The 25,129-nt window shown below is 39.5% G+C and overlaps 1 protein-coding gene across 4 annotated transcripts in view; it reads right to left on the minus strand.

The window, feature by feature from the left end:
* Nucleotides 1-20,800: 20,800 nt before the first annotated feature.
* The window catches only part of GOLIM4 (golgi integral membrane protein 4), an 80,921-nt gene continuing 76,592 nt past the window's right edge, over nt 20,801-25,129 (minus strand). For all 4 annotated transcript variants that reach the window (XM_040480687.1, XM_040480685.1, XM_040480684.1 and 1 more), the window contains 2 exons: nt 22,779-22,859; nt 20,801-22,509 (listed from right to left, as the gene is read on the minus strand). In XM_040480687.1, coding sequence (XP_040336621.1) covers nt 22,360-22,509; nt 22,779-22,859 — 231 coding nt within the window. In that variant the 3' untranslated portion in view covers nt 20,801-22,359. The remainder of the gene's footprint in view (nt 22,510-22,778; nt 22,860-25,129) is intronic.

Consider the following 25,129-nt stretch of genomic DNA (forward strand, 5'->3'; position numbering starts at 1 on the left):
ATATGATAGGAACAATCAATGATGCATTCTTTAGTTTAAAGGCAGCAATAATCTCTGCCATTCCCCATGAAACTTAAAATAACTGTGATTTTCTATTCTGGTAGAGTATAGGGGTGTTCCAGTTGGCCTTCTCCCTTGTGACAACTCTTATTCCACAGACCAAGCAATCAATATGGAGGCTCTTCCAACAGCAGAGTATGCCTATTATAATTATTCATTTAGGAATGGGAAAATGACCACTAGTGGTTCTATGGACTATTATGAAGAAGACCTGGGCCAAGATTCCATTTACTGTCTGACTCCCAATGACCCCAACTGTAACAGGGAAATTGTATGTTGCTACTTCGTGGGTCCCTTTGGGAAATACTGGGGAATTGTTACCATGTGTCTTTCAGTACCCTTTCTCCTGGGAACTCAATCTCCAGTTCACTAAGTGGGTTCTGGCTTTGAAAACTGGTTCATTTCTGGAAACTGGACAAGAGATTGTGAATTTTTATTAGGGAAACTGACCTCAGGCTCCTATCTTTGATTTCTTTTGACTATGTACATTTAGCAATATGTATGTTGGCTGCTTCTGTCTTGCCCCTTAGGATACTATATTCTATTAATCATCTCCACATCCTAAATTAACAAAATTCAAAAAGGCTATTTGAAAGGGATACGAATTGACAAGAACTAGGAAAAGTCTGCGATTTTACCTTCCTTGCATGCTAATAAGTCAGCCAACCACAATTTCATGAATGTCTATTGAAGATGTAAGACATCTTGGTCAGAGACACCGAATGGTTTACTATCCATAGCAATAGTAGTAGTAGCCAGAGTATAAGCGTCTTTTGTGCTGGTTCCCTAAGCCCCGTTTCCCAAAATGGAATGCAAAGGGGGTAAGATGAAGTCTGAACATGCAGCAGGGTGTGCTGTAGGAGATGAACTCTGCTTGGGGAACTTGAATATTTTACAATGGAAAAGAAAATAATTATTCTTTGTTTTAGAGAGAGACATTATCTTTATTACACTACACAGTAAGCATCCTGCCCTTTGCTTTGGAGAGGACCACTCCTTTTATCTTCTAAGGCTGTTTGCTATACAAACATTCTTTTTTTTTTAATTTTTAACATTTATTCTTTTTTTTTTTTTTTTTTTGATAGAGACAGAGACAGACAGAGTGTGAGCAGGAGAGGGGCAGAAAGAGAGGAAGACACAGAATCTGAAGCAGGCTCCAGGCTCTGAGCTGTCAGCACAGAGCCTGACGTGGGGCTCAAACTCATGAACCGTGAGATCATGACCTGAGCTGAAGTCAGATGCTCCATCGACTGAGCCACCCAGGGTCCCAGTACAAACATTCTTTAAAAGATAGTTGCAACAAGAGGCAGTCAGTGCTTAACTTCTCAAGATGTGCAGAAACATGAGAAACTCATGGATAATTGTGTCCCCAAACTGATAACATACATTGAAAAAGTTTACAATATTTGTTCAGTAAAATACGTAAGATTTATAAAAGCATTATAGTGCTTATCCAGAGAAGTGAACCCTTGTTGAAGGGATCACAGGTTTTTTTTTTTTTTTTTTTTTTTAGGTAATTTGCTAATGACTGCTCTGTTAATGAAGATTATTTACGTATGTTAATTAAGATTTTTAACTTTTCAATTATATGACAACGTTTTATTGATTATAGAAAGGCTCATTTCCTTGACTCTACCTGAAACTTTACTATATCATTATATTCCACTGAACCTAACATCTCAAAAATCATAAGATGGGCCACTAAGAAAAAAATTGTCTAATAACTTCATGTTGCAATGCTTTCTTATCACATTTGCTTTAAACTGCATAATAATTTTAGATATTAATTTATGGAAAACAGATGTGTCTTAAAATCAATGAAATATGTATTTCTTGTCTGTCTTTTCCAACCAGAATATAAACTCAAGAGGAAGGTAGGGATTTTGTCTACATTAATCATCAATATATGCCCAGTGCCTAGAATAATGTCTGGCACATAATAAATATTCAGTAAATTTTTGCTCAGTTAATACAGGAAAAAACAATAGGTTCTATTTCTCTCACCTTTCTGTCTCTCTCCATGCCCAACTTTGGTGTAAAACAGCAGTTCTCAACTCTACTTACATACAGAATTATCTAGGGAGCTTTAGAAACAGACCAGTTCCTGGGTCCTATTCAGACTAATTAGATTAGAATTACTTGGAGCAAGACACAAACACAGTATGCTGTAAAAGCTGTCCAGGTGAATCTAATGCATGCTGAAAAGTTCAGAATCACTGATTCACGCTGCTCCATTAATGCAGCCTATACACATAGAGCGACCACATGTCTCTGCATTGCCATCTTCTCTGTAGCAAAGATCTGATCACTTGTTGGATGAGAAAATGTTTTTTAAAGGAAATCATTGATATTCCCTCAGAGTACAGATCCAATATGCTTTCCATAATACGTTGTTACAACTATCTCATTTGATCCTCAAACAAACAGGTGAGGAAGATACAGCAAATATGATCATTTCTAAAATTGAGAAGAATCTGGTTCTCAATCATTTGTTCAAGGGAAAAAGAAGGGTATACGCATTTTATCTTCTCTGTTTTATGATCTTAAGAAAATCAGAATAACAGTTCTAAACTATCATTTTATCTCTGTTTTCAAACAGCATTTCCTAATCAATGTGTTAACATTAGCAAAACACTGAGGAGAGATCTGATTAGTGTTAGCTGTTGTTCACTCAACAAATACTAAATATTGACAAGTTGGTTGAGTGCCTGCAATGTTCTAGCTGTTAATCTAAAGCAGGCTGAGTTTTCCCTGTAACTTCTACTCTGCCCCGGCAACCTGTAGCTTTTCTCACGTTCCTGTCTCACAACACCTTGGTGGCCTCCCTTTGCCTTCTTTGGTTCAAGCCATTGCTCTAGGTGTAGTCAACAGCACAAGTCTATTCACGCTGTCCCATTGTTTGAAAGACTGTTAATTTTCTTTTGAACTACAATGTCCTACTTTCTTCATGCTTCAGGCCATGATTTCTCTGCTCTTTCCTTCTGCTTGCTAGTTTTTAATCAGTGAGTTTGGGGCCACTGGAAAACAGATTGAAACATGCTAAGAATAATATCCAATTAACCATTGGAGAATTAAAACTTGAGAACTGGGGTCAATTTTGTTTTTTGTCTTTCCAGACAAAGCAAAGTCCGATATCTTTAATGTGCTAGAAACCATTTTTCCTGGAGGATGAAGAAAACCATTAAACTCTCGTTATCATTTTATAAAGTTGGAAACATTTGCTAGAATTATAAGAGGGATAGTTCCAGCAACAAGGAAATCTGCACTTAAATGACCTTATGCCCATAAACGAATGGGACTTACAATAAAACATTTTCCTGAAACAACTGTAAAAGACTCTTAGAATCAAGTCACCAGGATAAAAATGTAGGCGAAATAGGCAGACTGTTCTAATGCTCTTTAGGGACAGACCTAATTTCCTCCTGGGGTATTATAACATTATTAAAAAGTTAATAGGATATCAGCCATCCTTAGAAACCTTTAATCCCAAGGATTTATATTACACAATTAAAGTCCTCATTAAAGAATTTAACATCATCCATAGACATTTAAATTTATATAGAAACGGTAATTCCCTCCTTTGGTTTTTACATAGTTTCTTTTTAAACTTGAAATGAGGATGGGGATGTAGAATCCATGATTTCCAAGTACACATTTAATATTTATTTATTTTTGAGAGAGACGGAGACAGGATGTGAGTGGGTTAGGGGCAGAGAGAGAGGGAGGCACAGAATCTGAAGCAGGCTCCAGGCCCTGAGCTGTCAGCACAGAGCCCGACGCGGGGCTTGAACTCACGAGCCATAAGATCATGACCTGAGCTGAAGTCGGATGCTCAACCCACTGAGCCACCCAGGCGCCCCTCCAAGTACCCATTTAAAACTGACATTTCGAAAATATTGTTCTACCCAGACCCTCAACATGTTCCATACGTGTTTTTTGGAAGTCCCCTATATTAGTTTCTTCCTAAGCAAACGTTTACTACTACTCTAAAGGTTCCGAAATGATGTACAATAAGTTGGGTGGTCATACATCAATTTTTGCCTGGGAAAATCCTGGTTTAAGCCTTTGTTCTGCAATACATGTCAACAGCGCTCCCTTTCTCTCTCAGAAGTGTCTTAGTTTGGACAATAAATTATATGGGTACCCTAACAATTTTAGTTTAAAACGGTTTAACCTGTTTCACAAACTAACTTTACCATGGAAGCTGTTTAACATTTGTCAATCTCCTAGGAAATGATATTTTACAGTTTTCCTAATTAATACTTACGACAGTATCTGACATTAGTTTAATTTTGTAAAAATGTGCTCTTATCGTCTTTTCATAGGAAACATAAATATCACTTGCACAGGGCACCTGGGTGGCTCAGTCGGTTGAGCGTCCAACTTCAGCTCAGGTCATGATTCTTGCGGCTCGTGAGTTCAAACCCCACATCAGGTTCCCTGCTGTCAGTGCAGAGTCCACTTCAGATCCTCTGTCCCTTTCTCTCTGCCCCTCCCCTGCTTGTGCTCTCTCAAAAATGGATAAAAACTTAAAAACAAATCATTCGCAGGAAGTAGGAATGATAGAAGAAACTGTAGACACATTTAAACATACAGGAGAAGGATGCAACGTGCAACTTCTTTTCTAGGTTATGGACATTGCAAAATGGGACATCTGGTCTACCAGGCTCCAGTGGATCGTGGAACCAGGTCTATCACAGATTTCTCAACTCAGTTGCACCTTAACAAATACAATGGGGAGATTACAGCAGCAACCTATAGATTTTGTATACCCCTATCTTAATCACCTAAATTCACTTCCTCCTACCACTTACCATCTGTAAACTCCCTTGAATAACACTGGTCAATGCAAAAAAACAAAACAAAACAAAAACAAACAAAAAATAGAAACAAAAACAAAAACAAAAAACACTGCCAAATAGTCAATGGTAGAATTGCACTCACACAAGATTTGTGGTCACCCAGTCTCCATTCGATTTGCCTACTAGTCTTAGCTAGGCTGGGGAAAGAAAACATCAGAAGCAGGGTAATTTAACTGTTCTAGTGTGGTATATTTTTGTCTGTGGCAGTACATATCCCAGGAAGTGTATTTGGTCTGAGAGATGAATGGCAGCAGAAGATTCCTCTTTGGAGATAGGAACCTATGACCTAGATGTGCTCAAGGTGACTGTACTGTTTTGCTTGGACCAATGTTTCTTTTTGTGGGATGAAAGAGGGCAAGTACAGACTTCTGTCACAACCATTGTCCCAAGACATCTCAGTAGGAAACATTCAAACCCACATATATCAAAAACACACCAATAGAATTCAGATTGTTCAAGTAATTTAAGTTTTCCACCTGATTCACTTTCAACAGCAAGTTCAGCTCCAGAATGATTACGCTATCCCAGGAAAATCCACTCATTACATTAAAACAGACAAATTACTCCTGCTGAATAAGAAAATCAATTGCCATCTCAAATAAATTGTTTATAACTATCCAAGTTATCCAGTGTTCTCTGGAAACCATTTTCTGACGAGTATTTAGGTCCCCAAAAGACTTTAGAATATTGTCTCACATCATTCTTAAATGTTTATAGGCACCGGTTTTGTTTTTCTTTGTTTTTCTAATAGTAGCTAACACCTCTACAAAGTTTCCGGTGTCTGTGCATGGTTCTGAACACTTTTCAGGGATCTACTCATTTAATCCTCCTAACAGATATAAATATTACTGCCTCCATTTACAGATAAAGAAAGTGTGATGCAAAGAAGTTTACTGCCCTACCCGTGATTATGTCGCTAGTAGGCAGCAGTCTATCATGCCCTCACTTCCAAACTGCACCTTTCTTTACAGTAGAGTATGTCCTTATTTGAAAGCTTTTAAGGAAAAGTACTATGTCTTTCTTGTTTTCTTTTTTCCAACAAGCCATGCCCTACTTCATGTACTGCAAGTAATCAAGAGTAGATATGATAACTATTTTAGGCAATAGTAGTTATGTTTCAGATAAACAAAAGACCAATATGCTATGAAGAGGTGCTGGGGACATAGTAAATGTTCAGTAAATATTTATCGATTCTTTCCGATACAGTGTGTGAACATGAAGCCAACATTTCCTACAAATAGTATTATTAGATTATTTCCTAATTCTTTGCTCTGATAAAACTCAATGAAAATTTAACAACACACTTCCCAAGTAAAATTGTTTAACTGTCAGGTTAAGCACATGAATACCAAAAACATAGTCTGAGCCACTTTTTTAAACTATTCATTTTTTCCTTGCAATGGGTAAGGCACACTATTCGGTTGAACAGTGTCCCCTCCAAACTTCCCGTCCACTCCGATGCTCAGAACATGACCTTATTTGGAAAGAAGGTCATTGCAGGAGTAATTAGTTAAGACAAAGTTGTACTAGATTAGACTGGGTGTTAAATCCAACAGCGTATGTCTTTATAAGAAGGTGACGTGAAAACACAGAGGCAGAGACTTACAGGGAAAACACCAAGAGATGACAGAGATAGACGTGAGGGCGAGCAGCCACAGACTAAGAATCACCAAGGATTGCTGGAAACCGCCACAAGCCAGGAGAAAGGCCTGGAACGGACCGTCCCTCAAAATGTCCCTCAGCATAGAAGAGCCAACCCTGCCATACTTTGATTTTGGACTTCTAGCCTCCACAAGCGTGAGAGGATAGACTTCTACAGTGTTAAGCCACCCAGTTTGTGGTGATTTGTGATGCAGCTCTAGGTATTAGACACTAATGTCAAATTTTGGTCGTGGTTCCCTGGTAGGCAGAAATTTGCCGATGCCTCAATTCTTTTGACATTAGCAAGAAAAACTATTTTTATAATATCACTCCTTTCTGTTGTAAACATACTTGGTCTTAGTTTATAAAATGATCGATTTTCAAAGCAATATGTAAATATATAAGTTTCTGAATAAACTTAACCTCAGCCAGTTAATTATTTGTTGCTATATGGAGAGGTGAAACCAATACTCTATTTTCTCCATTTACGGTAACAATAGACCATACGGATAATGTATTAGGCTTCTCATATGGTACAATTAATTTGATAGAACGTTTAGTGAAAGACGAGTCAGACCTTCTCCCATGGTCTTTTTGAAATGATGACCTTTCCTTCTTGGTTGTTCATAAAAAAATACAATCGCTTTGAAAATAATTTCAAAAGCTACCATTAATCTACACATTAATTAAATGTTAAATTATTGAATAAATTTGGCAATTATTTTATTAAGTTGGCAAAAGAAAAAAATTGCTGAAGTCAGTTCTAACTCTATGGAGCCATTCATAATTATACAAAAACACTTGAACCATTTGTTTTATTTGCTCACATACATCCCTCCCTTTTTACCCCAAGAATATTTTCAGTTTGAACCAAGAGGGATGAAGAAACACTATTCATTTAGATTTTGCTTCTGATATCACTTGGCAAGTATATTAAAATGCTGAAAACACAACTCAAATATACTTAAAAACAATGACAACATTGATGGGAACCTAGAACAACTAATTTTTTTTTTAAATCAATGTCCTCGCTTTCTAAGAAATACCACTTTGGAGGCTAAGTGCATTTCCAAGCAACAGGGAGAAATATACGATTTTCAACTGGCACAAAAGTCATATTTACAGTTGGAATGTTTTTTTCAACTTTTACATTTGGGGTTTAAGTGTGTTTGCATCACTGGAAGGCTTACTTGCCGTCGGCATCACCTGTAGATTTAAAGCTATAGTGGAACTATATCCTGGGAGAAATAACAGAAAGATACAAGAGGAGAGTGTGAGTCGAAGGGCTGACTTAGTTCTTTATTCTAGCCATCGAAATATAAATGACACTTTATTAATTTTTCATATGAAGGCAAAGGCATGATTATAATTTCTAAGTGGAAAAAAGTATTGGAGAGGCAGTTTAATAATTGAATGATCCCCCCTCAAATTGTGGGCTGGGTAGCACATACAATGGTGTATTCCCTCTTAGTTCATCAGTTCTACACGTGGATGAGGCTCCTGAGTTACCTCTTCATTAAAACAAATTGGATGCTTATATTGAGCTCTCTGATACACATAAAATTAATGCTGTATTTTGAGGCTTTCATAAAATATATTTAATTATAATTACTGTCTATCTGAACTGGCTATCTGAAGTGGCTGAGTGTTTTATATTAAATGAAGACACTCTATAGAACATACACAGTATATAAAAATCCATACTGATATCTAGCCATTGCTTTCCTAAGCTATCTAAAAAGAAAAGGTATAACATTAAGACTCCTTCTAGAAGCCAGTTCCCGGCGTAGTGTCAACTGTCTTGTTTGTTACTCTTAGGATATAAAATTAAAACAAAACCAAAAAAAAGTAGGCCAGAAAACCATGGGATGTTGGCCAGGGGCCAGCTGGTCCTTTGCAGTGAATCTTGACTCACAAAACCTTGGCTTTATCACACTGCTAGTGAAAGAATATATGGTGGATGGTGTGTTCCCCCTTTTACAGGGAGCACACATGGATTCAAGAGCTGAGAACAGACCACAGGGAAATGCCAAAAGGATTAAAGCCCACATATGTCTCCGTAGTGCTATATGCATAGGCACAGTATTTATTAATTCAGCTGTCAGCCCTCAAAAACCAAGAGTATTTATAGATGTGGAGCCGAAAGAGGGAAAAGCAGAGAAAAAAAATTGGAATCATGGTCTCCACCCCATTAGCCTTGACCGTACCTGTGTGCCCTTCTATAGCTCTGAGATAATGGAGGCCAAGACGCTATGAAGACCGAAGACAGAAGAGGCTCCCAGGGGCTCTTAAAACTCATTCCAAAGCAGAGGTACAGAATAGAATCACTAAACCATTTAAGAAGTCAGAGTTAGCAATCCACCAGGATGGAAGTAACTACTCCTAGAGTTTGCAAAGGGTCATAATCTTTGAACTGTAACACAAAATATTTTCATTACTTTACTCACAGCTGAAGACAAACAAGGTGGGCAGGCTCTTGGCGAACGGTGCTCTCTTCCCCCAGTCTCAAGGCCGCCAACATCCTCTGAGCATCTGATTCATCATCCAGCAGCATCCCAAAAACCCAAACCCCCAGGATTCAGTGATGCACATTTTAGTTACCTGAGATTCTGTGCAGGTGGATAAGCTTCTTCCTCCAGAATCCTCTGCCAAACCATTCATTTCTCTTTGAGAACTCCTAAGTCTTCAAGTCCTGGTGTTAAGGCATTTCAAGTATTAGTAAGCTGGTTAGCGCAAAAAGGAGAAAGCCACAACAAGAAGGAAGAGTACCTGGTGTGGCGCACTGAAGTTACAGTACCCCTGTGAGATGTTGTACAGGTAAGACTCAGGGAGGTCAGGAAGAGGTTTGTTCCCAGGACGTTCACCTAGAGATGCCCCTGCCCGAGGCTGTCCTGTGGTGGAACCGGATGGTAGTAGGCAAAAGTCACAACTTTACTGTGTAGGTACACATTGAATTCAAATGCATTTTCAAAGTGAGAAGCCAAGGTTTCACTTTGCAGTTCCCTCCTGCGCGCCTCCAAGCAGAATAAATCTATCATTTTCAGGTTCCACACTGACGTTTCTTCCCTTTCCAAGTGTATGTCATGGCTGATTTTCCTCGCCATCCAGCTTCATTCTTATTAACACGTATTGTTCTCTTTAGCCACCTTTGTCATTTTGTTGCACTTCAAATACCATATTTCACCTGCTGTTGGAGGCAGTCATCGAGAGGCTGTGACCACAGTTGACCCTCCAGCTGGACCCAGGCAGTCAGAGGCTCCTCACCCTGCTCCTGCCCTCGGAATGGTCCTTCCGCCCACGGTTCCCACAGCCGGAACCGTTTGCAAGAACGCCGCATGGAGATAGTGATGTGTTGTTGAGCACACCTGGATCGTGTGAGTCACTGAGCCCAGTTAAGGCTTCTACGTACACCTTTTAAACTTGGCGGTTAGGTGTGGAGGCTTTCTCCTCCCGGCAGCGCCTAAGACAAGCCTCCTGTGTAAGTTCCCATGCTTATCAAACCTGCCACCTGCCAACATGGCCTGCCCCTTTCTTCCATCTCTCCCAGCCCTCCCCATAAGGGGGCCAGTTTCAAATTTCTCTGGGGGAACTCCCAAGGTTGCCAACCAACACCTGATTTTCTCTCAGGATCAGCAGGCTTTTCAATAGCTTTTGCAATCTAAAAGCCAGGTTGGAGATTTTTTAAATATACTGAACTACCCTAACTGTACCATGAAGTTTGCAAGGTCATTATGTTTTTCCTCCATGTCTTAGAAAAGTTTCTGGTCTTGGCTTGAATAGACCCTGGGCTAAACAGCACACGCTCATAAATTAGAACAGCTGTCCACATTGTGAACAAATAGCAGGGCTGGCTTCTATGACACAACACCCCTTCCCTGCCCCAAATAGCAGAAACCAGAGGCTGAACCAAGGAGCTTCTTTGCCTTTGATTTACTTCCTGGTACTTGCGTTTTGCACGATTTCTATGTCTGTACATATGGTGCATGTTTCCAATCTCTAAAGTTTTAGGAAGTGCCGTAGTGAATATTTGAATATACTTTGCTTAGTTTCCTAGGTCCTCAAATGCCCTGGGGTGCCTTGGAGGCGAGTTAATGGTGAGGAATTCAACCAGGCTGTTTGGCCATTCCCTTCTACTGAGACTCTGCACAACTTTTGCCTTAGCTAGGATAATCATCTCATTTTCCCTCATATACTACTAGTTTTCCATAAGGCAAATCCATAAAAGTGAGACGTTCCTGGTTATTTTATTTTTATCTATTTTAATTATTTGTTTTAAATGTTTATTTATTTTTGAGAGAGAGAGAGAGAACACAAATGGGGGAGAGGCAGAGAAAGGGGGAGACAGCATGTCTTGCAGCACGTGCAAGGAGCACGAGGAGGGGCTCAAACCCATGAACCTTGAGATAATGACCTGAGCCGAGACCAAGAGTGGGATGTTTAACCAACTGAGATACCCAAGCACCTCATTCCTGGTTATTTTAGTTTATTTACTTTGAGAGAGAGAGAGAGAGAGAGAGAGAGAGAGAGAGAGAATGAGGGGGAGATGGAAAGGGGGGCTGGCTGGAGACAGAGAATCCGAAATGGGCTCTGTGCTGACAGCAGAGAGCCTGATGTGGGGCTTGAACTCATGAATGGCATGATCATGACCTGAGCTGAAGTCAGATGCTTAACTGACTAAGCCACCCAGGTGCCCCATTTCCTGGTTACTTTAAAGTAAGGATGTGGACGGGGCAGATCAGTTCGTATTAACTACTCAGTCCTCTCTGGCCAGAACATCTGGTTAACTTAACTTAGTTTTCTGCTTCCAGCCAGAGTGTCCTGAATCATTGGAGATTAAAGAATGTATACTGTTTTTAAGATTTTTGAATATTTTATACATTGAAAGCTCTGATAAGTCCTAGTTACCACATATCATGATTAAAGAAAAACAACAACACGGTCAGATAAAGACAAATACCACAGGACTTCACTTTTTTTTTTTAAACAAATCATTATATCTCAACACTTCTAATTTTTTTAATGTTCTCTTTTTATTTTTGAGAGAGAGAGAGAGAGAGAGAGAGAGAGAGAAGGGCAAAGAGAAAGGGAGACAGAGGATCTGAAGCAGGCTCGAGCTATGAGTACAGAGCCCAATGCGGGGCTTGAACTCGTGAAGAGTGAGACCATGACCTGAGCTGAAGTCAGATGCTTAACCAACTGAGCCACCCAGGAGCCCCTGTTTTCACTTATGTGTAGAAGTAAACTAAATAAATGAATGAAGAAAAAAAGAACGAAACCAAAAAAGAGACTCTTAATTATAGAGAACACGCGGATGGTTTGTTCCCTCTACCAGAGGGAGGGAGGTGGGAGATGGGTGCAACAGGTGATGGGGACTAGAGAGGACACTTATCATGACGAGCACTGAGTAATGTAGGGACTGGTGGAATCACCATATTGTACACCTGAAGCCAATATAGCACTATGTTAACTATAGTGGAATTAAAGTAAAAATAATAAAAAAGAATTTAAAACGCAAGACAAAAAAAATCGATTTTCAATATAAAACAACGACCATAAATTTAGGTTTAGTCTTCTGGCCTCCAAGCTAAGAAATAGGTCAGGGCTTCCATGCCCAGTCTCTTTCTCATTGAGTCTTAAATGTAAAGGAAGGGAGGAGAAACTTAGCAATCGGGTGCGCAGATGAGGATTAGTGGTCCCAACCTCAACCTGAAGGCTGCAATTCTTCCCATTTTACAAGTGGGCAAGTGGAGGTGCACGAAGGTCAAGAAACCTGCCTGACTTCAGAAAGCCAGAGAGTGGTGCAGCCAGGGGTCACATTCCCATCTGCTTCCCTCCCACATGGCAGGCAGAAGCGCAGACACATGGTTATATTCTCCCAGAGTATTTTAGCTGTGATTTTCTCACCGTTAATGCATCATGCCAGCAAGACACTGAGTCGTGACTAACACTGCCATGAAATAGCATAAGATAGAAAAGGCATGAGCTGTTTCTTGAAACTTTTATTTCATTGGTATAACACACATATCCATGCACACTGTTTTGTGATATAAAATGTATTTATTTCTTCCTATGATCCTACTCAGAAATGAAACTAATTAAACTGCCAAACTACTCTCCTTTTGGGATTCTTTGTTATTCCATAAAAACCACAGTTTATGGGTTTGAGACACAGGGTTTTGAGACAAAGCAATTGCATTATGAATTTTTTCTCCAAGAGCAGAGATTAATAGAACTATTGACTCATGCAGTTTCCCTACTGCAATGTTCTGAAATTCCCCAGTGTGAATCTGGGAAAGACAGCTATATCTCACTATTATAGTATTTTTAATTTACTTTAAAATACTTCAGCATAGACAATGTGGTGTGCTCATATAAGTGGATATGTGCATACGGGGGGTAAGGGAGGCTGGTTAATGTAGGAAGTTCACACTGGTGGTGGCCTAACAATGAATACATGTCCCAAAGTTGGTAGACCATCCCTTGAAGGAGTCTAATCCAGTGACTTCCAAGGCTGGCTGTACATTAGAATCATCTTAGGTATTTATTTATTTATTTATTTGAGAGAGAGAGAGAGAGAGAGAGCACAACTGGGGGAAGGGCAGAGGGAAAGGGAGAGAGAGAACCCTAAGCAGGCTCCATGCCTAGCACAGATATCGATATCATAACCATGAGATCATGACCTGAGCTGAAATCAAGAGTTGGATGCTTAACCAACCAACTGAGCCACCCAAGCACCCCCATCTGAGGCTTTTAAAAAGAATTTAATAGTTACAATATGGATGTCAAAAAAAATTTTTTTTTGCATTTATTCATTTTTGAGAGACAGAGAGAGACAGAGCACAAGTGGGGGAGGGGCAGAGAGAGAAGGAGACACAGAATCCGAAGTAGGCTCCAGGCTCTGAGCTGTCAGCACAGAGCCCGACGCGGGGCTTGAACTCACAAACTGCGAGATCATGACCTGAGCCAAAGTTGGACGCTTAACTGACTGAGCCACCCAGGCGCCCCTTATTTTTAAAATTAAACAGTAAGATTGACTTTTTCTTTTGCACAATATTCATACCTGTGCAGATTTGCATAACACTCTCACAGTCAGAATATAGAAGAGTTTCACCACCCAGACTACCCCTTTAGGGTTGTATCTCCCGGCCACCCTATCCCCTGATAATCCGGGCTTGTTAAGAAGTTTTTGAAAAGACCAATGCCCAGGCTCTGCCCTCAGAGTTTCTGGTTTCATTAGACTGAGGTCAGGGCGGGACTCTTTTTTTTTAAGTTTCTTTGGTGGCTCTAATATGCATCCAGGGCTGAGAAATAGGTGATCTCATTAGGGCCTACACTCCAGAGGCTGCTGTCACACGATCTTTTACTCTCTTCACTCAAATCAACACTGTTATGTTAGATAGTACTGTGGGTATTAAACACATTTTTTTTTTCATTCTAGAAGTGAATGAATGCTATTCAGAACAGGTGGGTGAGCTGGGGGAAGTCTTGTACAGGTACTGACCCTCCTGCCGCCCAAAGACATGCAGGAAGACATGGGACTCTTAAGGGAAAACTGTCAGGTACAGGATCTGGTTGGAAACTTAGCTGAATTCTGTGCCTCTGAAATTATAGGATCTGTCCTGAGCAAATCTTTCATGCCCTATGCCTGTCTAGAATGCCTTAAAGGATAGGGATCTGTGTCTTTATGGAGACTTAGGGAAAGCTTAATATCTCTTTCTGCTTGCCCATAAATATTTGCTTTGCAGATTTGCTCTGAGACTGGTTGTATTGTAATTTATCATCTGGTAGGGAGATGTTGGGGAAGGAGCATTACTCTTTCCTACTTTTAGCTTAATCTTAATCTTAGCTATACTTTAGAAACACCTGGAAATTTAAACACCAGGGAATTTTAAAATCCTGGTGCCCAGACTCCAACCTGGTGCAGGTATTTCAGAATCTCTGGAAATGGAGCCCAGGTATCACTACTTTAGAAATTCTTCCCAATGTTTATAGCAGGGCTTTCAACAATAGCCAAAGTATGGAAATAGCCCAAATGTCCATCAACTGATGAATGGATATAGAAGATGTGGTATATATATATACATAATGGAATACTACTTGGCAATGAAAAAGAATGAAATCTTGCCATTTGCAAAAACATGGATGGAACTGGAGGGTATTATGCTAAGAAAAATAAGTCAGAGAAAGACAGATATTATATTATTTCACTCATATGTGGAATTTGAGAAACTTAACAAATGACCATAGGGAAAGGGAAGGAAAAATAAGATACAAATAGAGAGGGAGGTAAACTATAAGGGACTCTTAAATGCAGAGAACAAACTAAGGGTTGATGGAAGTGGGGGTTGGGAGGTAGTAAAAATGGGTGATGGGCATTGAGAAGGGCACTTGTTGGGATGAGAGTACTAGGTGTTTACCTAAGTGATGAATCACGGGAATCTAACCCTGAAGCCAAGACTATGCTGTATATTAGCTAACTTGACAATAAATTAAAAAAAAGAAAAAAAAAAAGAAATTCTTCAGGTATGAATCCAAGTTGAGTAATACTATGTTAGAGGCTACTAATATCTGCCAAAAAGAGCCTAATAATTTGAACAAATTAATTGAGTTAAATTTATTTTACTCATTAAGTAGATCTTTCTCTTCTGTCACCAATGCATCTAGACTTGGCTTCCAGCAAAGCAGCTGGCTAGATGCCCAGTCTCACCATGCAGCTGCGCATCATCTTTACCATTGGCCTCCCTACTTTGAGTCATAAACACTTCTTGGAAGATGCATTAGTTATCTACCGCTGTGCAACAAAATCTAAAAGTAAGTAAACATTTATTATCTCAAGTTTGTGGGGCCAGGGATCGGGGAGTGACTTGTCTGGGTGGTTCTGGTTCAGGGTTTCTAATGAGGTTACAATCAACTTGTAGTCTGATGGCCAGAAGGGGGCTGGAGGGTCTGTTCCAAACTCCCTCCAGTAGCTGGGGGCAGGAGGCCTCAGTTACTTATTGGCTGCTGGCTGCCTAGAGGCCTCAATTTCTTGCCATACAGATGTAGGTCTCAACATTAAGCTGTTCCGACATCCTCATGACATGGTAGCTGGCTTCCAAGAGAGAATATGGAGGGTGCTGCATTGTCTTTGTGACTTAATCTCTGTGTCGCACACTATCATTTCACTTCAGTTTTATTTGTTAGAAGCCGGTGACTATGTCTAGCCCATGCTCAAGGGAAGGGGAACTAGATTCCACCTCTTAAATGGATTAAAGATTTTGTGGATAAATTTTAAAACCACCACAGGAGGTAATTGGCCAGGGCTATGGGAATATAAAATGTGCTTGAATTGACTTTGTGGAAAAAAAGTCTAATTCCACTAGGATGCACAAACTTAACAGGAATCAGAACACCTGCAGAACCCCCCAAAACTCTTGGAGTTGAGATCACAAATTTGATTGCCATTAATGTATTAATGGTAATTGGTTTTAATTCCTTAGGTCTTCGAAGCAGAAAGAACACACCAGACCAAAAGAAGTCATCTCCTCTTGCTCAAACCCATGTTTTCCAATGGCTCAGTTCTTAAAAAGGCATGTACCGAGGCGCCTGGGTGGCGCAGTCGGTTAAGCGTCCGACTTCAGCCAGGTCACGATCTCGCGGTCCGTGAGTTCGAGCCCCACGTCAGGCTCTGGGCTGATGGCTCAGAGCCTGGAGCCTGTTTCTGATTCTGTGTCTCCCTCTCTCTCTGCCCCTCCCCCGTTCATGCTCTGTCTCTCTCTGTCCCAAAAATAAATAAACGTTGAAAAAAAAAAAAAAAGGCATGTACCTTATAGGGAATTCTGTGTATGTGTTAACAGACAAACAGAAATGACATTTAATTTCAAGCTCCATTAGTAGCATATAGGGAATGGTAAGAACAAGGTCAGCCAAGATAGTCAAGGACAAAAGTATTTCATTTCCAATCACTGAAAATAGTGCACAAATGAAGCAGCTGAGATAATGTTGAGTGCTTGCCAACTTCAAATAGAAGGGATTATAGGAAAGAAATAGAAAGCCTTGTGATACCCGAAGATCTCAACATGCTCTATTTTCGGTTGAAATCATTGTTTTTACAGCAGGCCTTTAGATCATATATAACAGGTGTCTACAATTTGCAGGCCAATTCTGGCGTGCTTTCTGTTTATGTAAATAAAGTTTTATTGGAACACAGCTATAGTCATTCCTTTATGTATTGTCTCTGGCTACTTTTGTAGCACAATGGCAGAGGTGAATAGTTTCGAAAGAGGCTCTATGGCCCACAAGGACTAAAAGATTTACTATCTGGCCCTCTTGCCGATCTTTGGTATAGACTAAAGAAAGAGGATATATGAGTATTCTTAACTTCATTAAAATAATCCCAAAGCTTTCAACACAGATTCTCTGGGCCTTAAAGACAGACCCAAGAGAAAACAGGATGATCAAGAGATTGGCAAAAAGCGGGTCATTATTTATTAAAACTTGCCACCTTAGGGCAATGTGACTAAAAGTGAAGGCCAAGTATCTCCTCTCATCCTAATCTTGTTCTTCCCCATAAAAAAAAAAAACATAATGCTTAAGTCAGTATTCTTTAGGTTGTGATTGAAAAGAACCTCAAACCTGCTGAAGTAAAAAAAAAAAAGGGGGGGGGGGGTGGGAGGGAAATCAAAGGAAGTCAGAACCTGGGAATTTGAACACCATTCTCTTTATCATTCTGTATCTATCTCTCTTCCTTCTTCACTTTTCTTCTTCCTCTCTTATATTCCCAGTTCTGTCCCTCTTTCTGTATTGGCTTCATTTCTCTCTGCTACAACTGGGTATTCTCCACATCACAGGGAGTACGACCCCTGGAAGCTCCAGATGTACACTTCAGAGCAGCCAGAGAACAGTTCTCTGATCTGGCCTCATACAGAAATCCCAGAAGATGGAGCACAATGGTTGGTTTGGGGCCCAATTCTGTGGTTACAGGACTAGGCCTTTCTACAGATGAAGGGCAGAAGAGAAATGGTGTGCAGACAAAAGGACAACCAGTGGACAAACACATGGTCCACTGCACCACACCGACTGGCCCTCCCCCAGCAGTCAGTCACAAGACCCAGGGACATTCTAAGATAATACTGCATTTTTCTTTGGCTTAGGTAGGGCTCTTATAAATCATAACTGATTAGTGTATTCTGACTTAAAAACCTCTCTAGATGTCATAACTCCACCAACCCATTTCTTAAGAAATTCTTTATTCCTTATGCTACAGTTGATGCTTCTAAGAAGATAGACATAAAACATTACATCTTCCTTTGACCTTATGTCTTTCCCTGGTCAAATAATTCTCATCTCTTGGTTCCTCCTCAAGACCCTATGGCTTGGTTCCTCCTCAAGACCCTATGGCTGGTCATTTAAAAAATTTTTGACTCCCACCAGAATTGTTTTTGCAAAATTTAAAACACGCCTTCTTAATATGTGAAACCCAGAATGTGGCACTGGATAGTAATCCATCCAACTCTGGCTGTATTTGCAATTAACATTGGAATCAGATTCATCTGGGAAGGATTCCTAGTTCTGCCACCTATTCATTGTATGATCTTGAAGTAGTCAATATTCTCAGATGAGGACTAGAAGATATTCATCTAGTAAATATTTACTGGAAGTATCAGTGTTTGGGTTGTGACAATAAACAAGAAAAATAAGGTCTCCACCCTCATAGAACATTTATGCCAAGAAGAGTATAGTCAAGCTTATTCCCATGTCTGTTTCCATAGGCTGTGGATATCGGATATGGAATGCAGGATGTTATAGAAGGACATGGAAAGGTATACGATCTAGCAGGGTAGGGGGTGAGTGGGAGGTAGACCCTTCCCAGGGGAATTGGTATCTAAGGGGATACCTAAATCAATGAGCCAGGCAAAGGAGAAGAGAGTAAAGAGGGATTGGACAGTGGTTCTGGGGAGAGTAGGTAGTAAATGTACCATGATGCAAGAGAGCATGATGATTTAAAGGAACTGAATATTAAGTATTAGTCAAGAATATTCAGATGACAAGTGACAGAAATCCATTTTCAACTAGCTCAAATGAAAAAAGTAAGATTTATTTGCTCATTAATCAACCCCTGGGTAGACTTGGCTGGCATCAGGAATGGCAAGATATAAGGACTGCAAAGTTGCCACAACTCTCTTCACTTCCGCCTGTGCAGAAGCTGTTTGCTTACTTTTGTGGGTTATGTTTGTTCTCTACTTCTGCAGACTATTTTCTCCGTACAACTGAGAAAATGGACACCAGCTATCCTGAATTAAGGACACAGTAGCTTTGGCATTGGTCGAGGGGTTACGAAGACATTAGGAGAGGGATGTGCTTGACAAAGAGGAGCCACATTTATTATGATTCAGTATTAGAATGTAAATTACAAAGTTGGAGAGGGAAGATGGGGCCAGATTATGATGATGTAGGTTATACTTAAGAGTTTGGAATTTTCTCTGTGTGGAATAGCAATTTGTTGAATAATTTTATAGTGGGGGAGTGTTAATGTTATCTTTTGAAAGATCACACTGTCACAGATTTTAGGGATTGGTGGGGGAGAGCAAATGAGAGAAGTTAAAGGACTGTTGTTAATAGTCCAGGTAAAAGGGAACAGTGGCCTGAACCAGGATAGTAGGAATGGGGAAAAAAATGGGCAAATTTAAAGATATTTTGGTAGCCTCTGGAGGGAGTGAAGACAGAATCAAGGACAAACTTTATTTCTGTTTTGAGAAGCTTAGTGGAGATATTGAAACTAAAAGTAGGTGTTAGGAGGGGAGAGAAAAAGACAAATTTAGCTTTGAAAATTATAAATTTGAGGTAGAACAGGTCATAGAAAGTGAGGCTGAAGAAATGGATCAGGAGACACGTGTCTAAGGCGTGGACAGAGAGAGGGCTATAGAGGAAAGACCTCCAGGACAAAAGCTGAAGAACACTAATATTTAAAGGCAGGATGAGAAGAGAATCCCGCAAAGATTGAGAAAAAGTAGCCAGGATGGTAAGAAGAAGAAAAAAAAAAAAACCTAGGAAGAGATAGTACAACAGAAGACAAAAGAGGATTCAAGAACAGAAAATGACTTGTTTTAAATTTTTTACATGCCCTAGTATGGATGTACCACAATGTAATAAGAGAACTGAGAACTCACTGTTATCAAAGTGATTACATACTGAGAAACAGAGCTTACAGGGGAAATATATAGTAACTGTAGAGAACTAGATATTGAAACAAGGATATCACTAGGTGGCTTCAGAAAAAAAGAACTGAATGGGTGCTCACACAGAAAACACCAGCCACACACACACACTAGTTAGTAAACAAGGGGTCAGTCCTTCAGGAAGGTTATGAGGAAGTCCTTCAGGAAGGTTTATAACTGAGAACTCAGTTAAACAGTGTCAAATGCTCCAGGAGGACAAAGTTCTTCAGTTGTGAGAAGGGGATTCCATGAAACTTAAAGGATCACTGTGGGGATAACGTGGAACCTATTCACATACTTCCTGTATTATGAAGGCATTCAGTACATGTCAATAATTTTCCTTTATGAAAGTGAGTCACTGTGACCTACCTGTGGTTCACATTATACTCTTATTCCAGGATCTTTTAAGATCATTCTTACAAGTATGTAGTCATTACACTTGTACTTATGTAGCTTTTTTGTGTTCCACTGTACTTGTCCCTAATAAAGGTGCCTTCCCCCACCCTTCTGATTATGTCACTGAGACCAAATCCTTTGATTTTTTGGTTGTGCCAAAAGTCACAGAATAATTGGCGAGATAAATACAAGTGACCCTGTATTTCTGTTCATCTCATTAATGTAGATCAATTCTGGCTGATTAGTTCTCTTCCAACCACTAGTTAGAATGACTACAACTTGGTGCCAAATGGAGGAGAATGGTTTGTGATGGTTGCTTCTGGGGTGGGGGGCGGAGGGAAGATTTAACAGGTTTTTTGTTTTGCGTGTGCTCACATGACAACATCTTAGGTTTCTGTACCTATTTATTTTTTCTTCACCAAAACTAGCTCAAATAAAATAACAATTCTTAGCTCTTTCTTTAGGAAAGGGGAGAAAAAAATTAAGTACCAATCCAATTAGAGAAAGAGATAAAGAAAGTAGGTAAAGGTTGGAAAGGCATTTTAGAATTCATTAATATATACTGGCAACCTCCTAAAATTTTTCCTTTTACAAAAAGGAGCTGAAGAATAAGATCAGAAACTAATAAGAAATCACAGACTTTTAAAAGATTTACCACTTGCTTTTCATAGCTTTATTGACTATTACCAAGTTTCAATATGGTTCAAATAATTAAATACTGCAACTGGGACATTAAAAATACAAACTAATTTACCAAAATAATTGTATTCTGAATATTATGTACAATATTATACATTTTACATTACATAAAGGGTTTTTATACATAAAGGTAAAATTTGATCTATGATTATTGAAAATCCAAAATACATTTGAACAAAACATTCCTATGCATACACACACAATCACTCCGCTGGGATAATCAGAACCATACATGAGTGCGGTTATTAAAAAATAACATCGCATTCATACAACAATGGTAGAAATTGAAATTTGCCTTTATTAATTTGAGAGTATTATTATAAAACCACACACATATGGGTTATATAACCTAATTCTATATATTTAAAAAATCTTTATATAGAGAGACAAATATGTCTCTACCCCGAAATATATTTTTGATTTTTAAATTTTTATTTTAAGGACTTTTGTAATTCATAGCCCAATCCCAGCAAATGGAAAAATCATGAGGGTCTATCATATTACCATGTGTATTTCACTGAATACTTTTCGAAGAATAGCCCTAATTCAACTGTATAATTTGGAATGCCTTCATGTTCATTCCTGTTATCAAAGTGATTACATACTGAGAAACAGAGCTTACAGGGGAAATATATAGTACTGTAGAGAACTGGATATTGAAACAAGGATATCACTAGGTGACTTCAGAAAAAAAGAACTGAATGGGTGCTCACATAGAAAACACCAGCCACACACACTAGTTAGTAAACAAGGTGTCAGTCCTTCAGGAAGGTTAATGCACTGATGTGCCCTACCTTGTTTGAATACTGGAGTGTCAAAGTCCAGAATACTGTCGTGTGGGTTTTAGTACCATCTCATTTAAAAACCTAATTCCTTTCAAGAAGAGCTGTGATTTTAAGTAAAGCCAAACATTTTTCTAACAGATACAAAAATTCTGAAAAACAATGTCTTTATAGCCAAAATGCCTTTCCAATCGTATGTCACTCTGTACATGGATCTTCTTGCAGAGACAGACAGATGGGTAAAAATTCCATCAGAACTATACCTCACAAGAACCTCAGAAAGGCAGCAGTTAATAAACTGGCCATTCTCCTTAAAGGATCTGCAGCCTTCTGCAGTATTGCCTATTTGAAATCCTGTATTTTATTAAAGGCAAACAACAGAACAGCTGGAAACTAGAAGACAGAAAAGTAACAAGCTGAAATATACAAAATCGGTGCCCTTTCCAACATCACCTAATCTATGAAAAATGAGATTCAAAGGCCAAGGTTTGCTTTATTCTTTCTCTTCTTGCCCATGTTTAGCTTGAATATAAAAGAAGCTCTAACCTAGGTTATCAAAATATATTCATATAAATGTATGAGCATTTCTAATACAAAAGTTAAAAAAAAGTCTAAATTCTTAATTTTTGTAATTAAATATCCTAGAGTTCAGTAGGCAGATTTATGTCTGAGCAGCCTGAAAAGAATCCGTTGGCTGAGCACTGTCGGTGAGGTCGGGCACCATTACATTTCAGCTCTTCGCCGGGATTTCTCTGCAACAGCAGCCCCGTCCTCTTCCTCTTCTTCCTCCTCCTCATAGGGTTCCTCTCGGCCTTTGGGGTGGTTGTCGTCTCGAACTTCTTGCTCTTCACCATCATTGTTTTTTTCATCGGCCTTAAAGGTAAAAAAGAAAGGGAAAAGTAAGAGGGCATAGAGTTAGTGATATAAATAATTCCCTCTTTAAAGAAAAAAAAGGCATGAAGTTATTCACTTTGAGAGAAAAGACTGAATAAAAATGGTCCAACAGGCCACAGTGCGGTCTTCCCTAATCCTCATACCATCACAGACTTTCAGACGTACACAGTGGTATCTACACAAGCAGCCATTCACATCTCCTACGTACGCGCACATGCACGGGGCCGAAATATATGTCCCACACTCACGTTTTCATCGTTTTCACCATAGGTCTCTTCAGCGTTATGCTCTAATTCCCTCTTTTTCTCTTCAGTCAAATCTTCCTGAACCTGAGAGAAACCAGAGACACTAGGTGACACTTTTTATACTTTCAATAGTTTGATTTCCAAAAAGTTCATTTAAAGTAGTAGAAACAAAATCAAGCTAAAGATGAATTTGAAAAAGGACAGAAGCCAAGAAGACTTGACTTGTCTATTAGCTATGAAGAGATGTACAACACACGTCCTACAAAGAAATCAACGCGATTGATTCAGAGCCTAGGACTTTTGTGTGTGAATTTCCAGTTTCTCTGAATAAGCATTAAACTTCCAAGATTAACACTTGAAGAAATTCAGCTTATGAAATTAAAAGTTCCCCTTTTCCAAATGGGAGAACTGCAGAAGTCTGAAGGCTCTGACGGAATGTAACCTCTACAAAGACAGACACCATGTCTTACTCAACTGTCTTCAATACCAAGATGTATACCTGGCACACAGCAATTGCTTAATAAATACTGGTGAATGAATGAGTCAATGAATAAGAGAATCAAAGCAGCAAATGCCTGCTCTGTAAAGGCACAGAGAAGAGACACCATTACCTGTATACAATGTAGTAGAAAACAGAGAAAATGTGTATGTACAATTCTTAATTAAGAAAAAGTTCTCTGGCTAAAATATCTAGAGCTCAGAACACAATCATTTCCATTTCTTCATGAAATAGTTACTAAACTGCCTCAAATCCCTACATCTCTTCGATGGTCTAACATCACATGTCTGTTTTAAGTAGTTTTCTGTCATGTGCACTATTCCTAGTATGTGTCATTCATCCCAATTATTTTTTTCAAAATGCAAATCAAAGAAAGTATCCAAACATCTTTGCTAAATAATCTCCATTTAATGGTTACACTGCACAAAAAATGCAAGGTAAAACATTTTCTAACTTAAGTATTTTGACAACCTTACGTATGCCAAAAGATTTAAGTCAGCTGAGTATCAAAAAATTGCTGACCATCAGTTAAGTATCATGTACTGGGACGAAAAGCAAACCTGCCTTGTCCTAGGACAGTGGTATAAGAGTTAAGTCCTCCGGAATCACGCACAGAATTACCAGGTTCTGGGGGCCGGGGGAGTTAAAAATCCCACAAATGCGCAAAGGAGGGCAAGTATGCAGGCGTTACAATTAAAGAGGAACAAATTAAGGGCTGCCTCTTAAGTGTCCATCTGAGGTATGACAGGGATGAGTCACAACCCACCCCACAAGCTTTGAAGGGAACCTGGCTTAAGAGCCTACAAACATGACCCTTCAAAGATGCCCGAGACAGAGCCCAGCTTTCGTGAATCTCTTCTAATCAGCCCAACATCGGCCAGACTCACAGGCCCTAAAGTACGATGGCACGAAAGAAGTACATTCTGGACACAGAGGCATAGAGCAGGGTTTTTGTATTCACACGTTCCGGTGGCGCAAGCTAAAGAGAAAACACCCTAGTTTCACCTGCAAGCTCTATCAGTGGTCCATGACATCTCCTCTGCCCTTAGTCACAGAGTCTCGTGACGACGTTCCCCAGGGTGCTGGGATGAAAACACCGAACCACTTATTTGACACTACATATACTACGGTCTCACTCACTGAAACATCATTAAACTGCCAAAGTGTCCCGATCAATTTCAGGAAACAAAGACACGTCTTTTAGAGCATTATCAAGGAAAACATACTAGTGAACACTAAATTTGGTTTAGCTGGGATTGAGAAGGAACTGCCTTGAAACTGCAACATGGTGGAAAGAACATATAAATCAAGGTCGACAAACTTTTTTTTTTTTGTAAAGGGCCAGATACAGTACATATTCAGGCTTTCTCAGCCGTAAAGTCTCTGGAGCGGCTCCTCAACTCCACCCCTGTGGTGCTGAAGCAGCCTCGCACAGTACGCGAACAAAAAGGAATGGACGTGTTCCAGTAAGACTTGACTTACGAAACAGACTGAGGCCTGTAGTTTGCCAAACCCTAACATAGGCTGCGGAGTCAGACAGACCTGGATTAAAACCTTCATTAAAACTGGCTCCAAAGTGCTGGCTGCATAAAAATAAGGTCACTTGTTTTTACTATGAAAATTCGCAAGCACACACAAATAAAACATAATTCAAAGAACTCCTTACCGCCAGCACCAAGGTCCAAAAGTTATCTCAACGTTGCTGCCCTTGCATCACCTATCGCTGTTCTTTATTTTTGTTGATGAAGGGTTCTTAAAATTTCTAGACATCATTATTCATCATAATTTTATCACATTTTACATCACCGTAATTTCGCCCCTATCCATCTCAGTATGTTATCTCTAAAAACAGTGG

Source organism: Herpailurus yagouaroundi, unplaced genomic scaffold (genome assembly GCF_014898765.1).
Source record: "Herpailurus yagouaroundi ecotype Mexico unplaced genomic scaffold, PumYag 159, whole genome shotgun sequence".
In the NCBI taxonomy this organism is placed as follows: domain Eukaryota; kingdom Metazoa; phylum Chordata; class Mammalia; order Carnivora; family Felidae; genus Herpailurus; species Herpailurus yagouaroundi.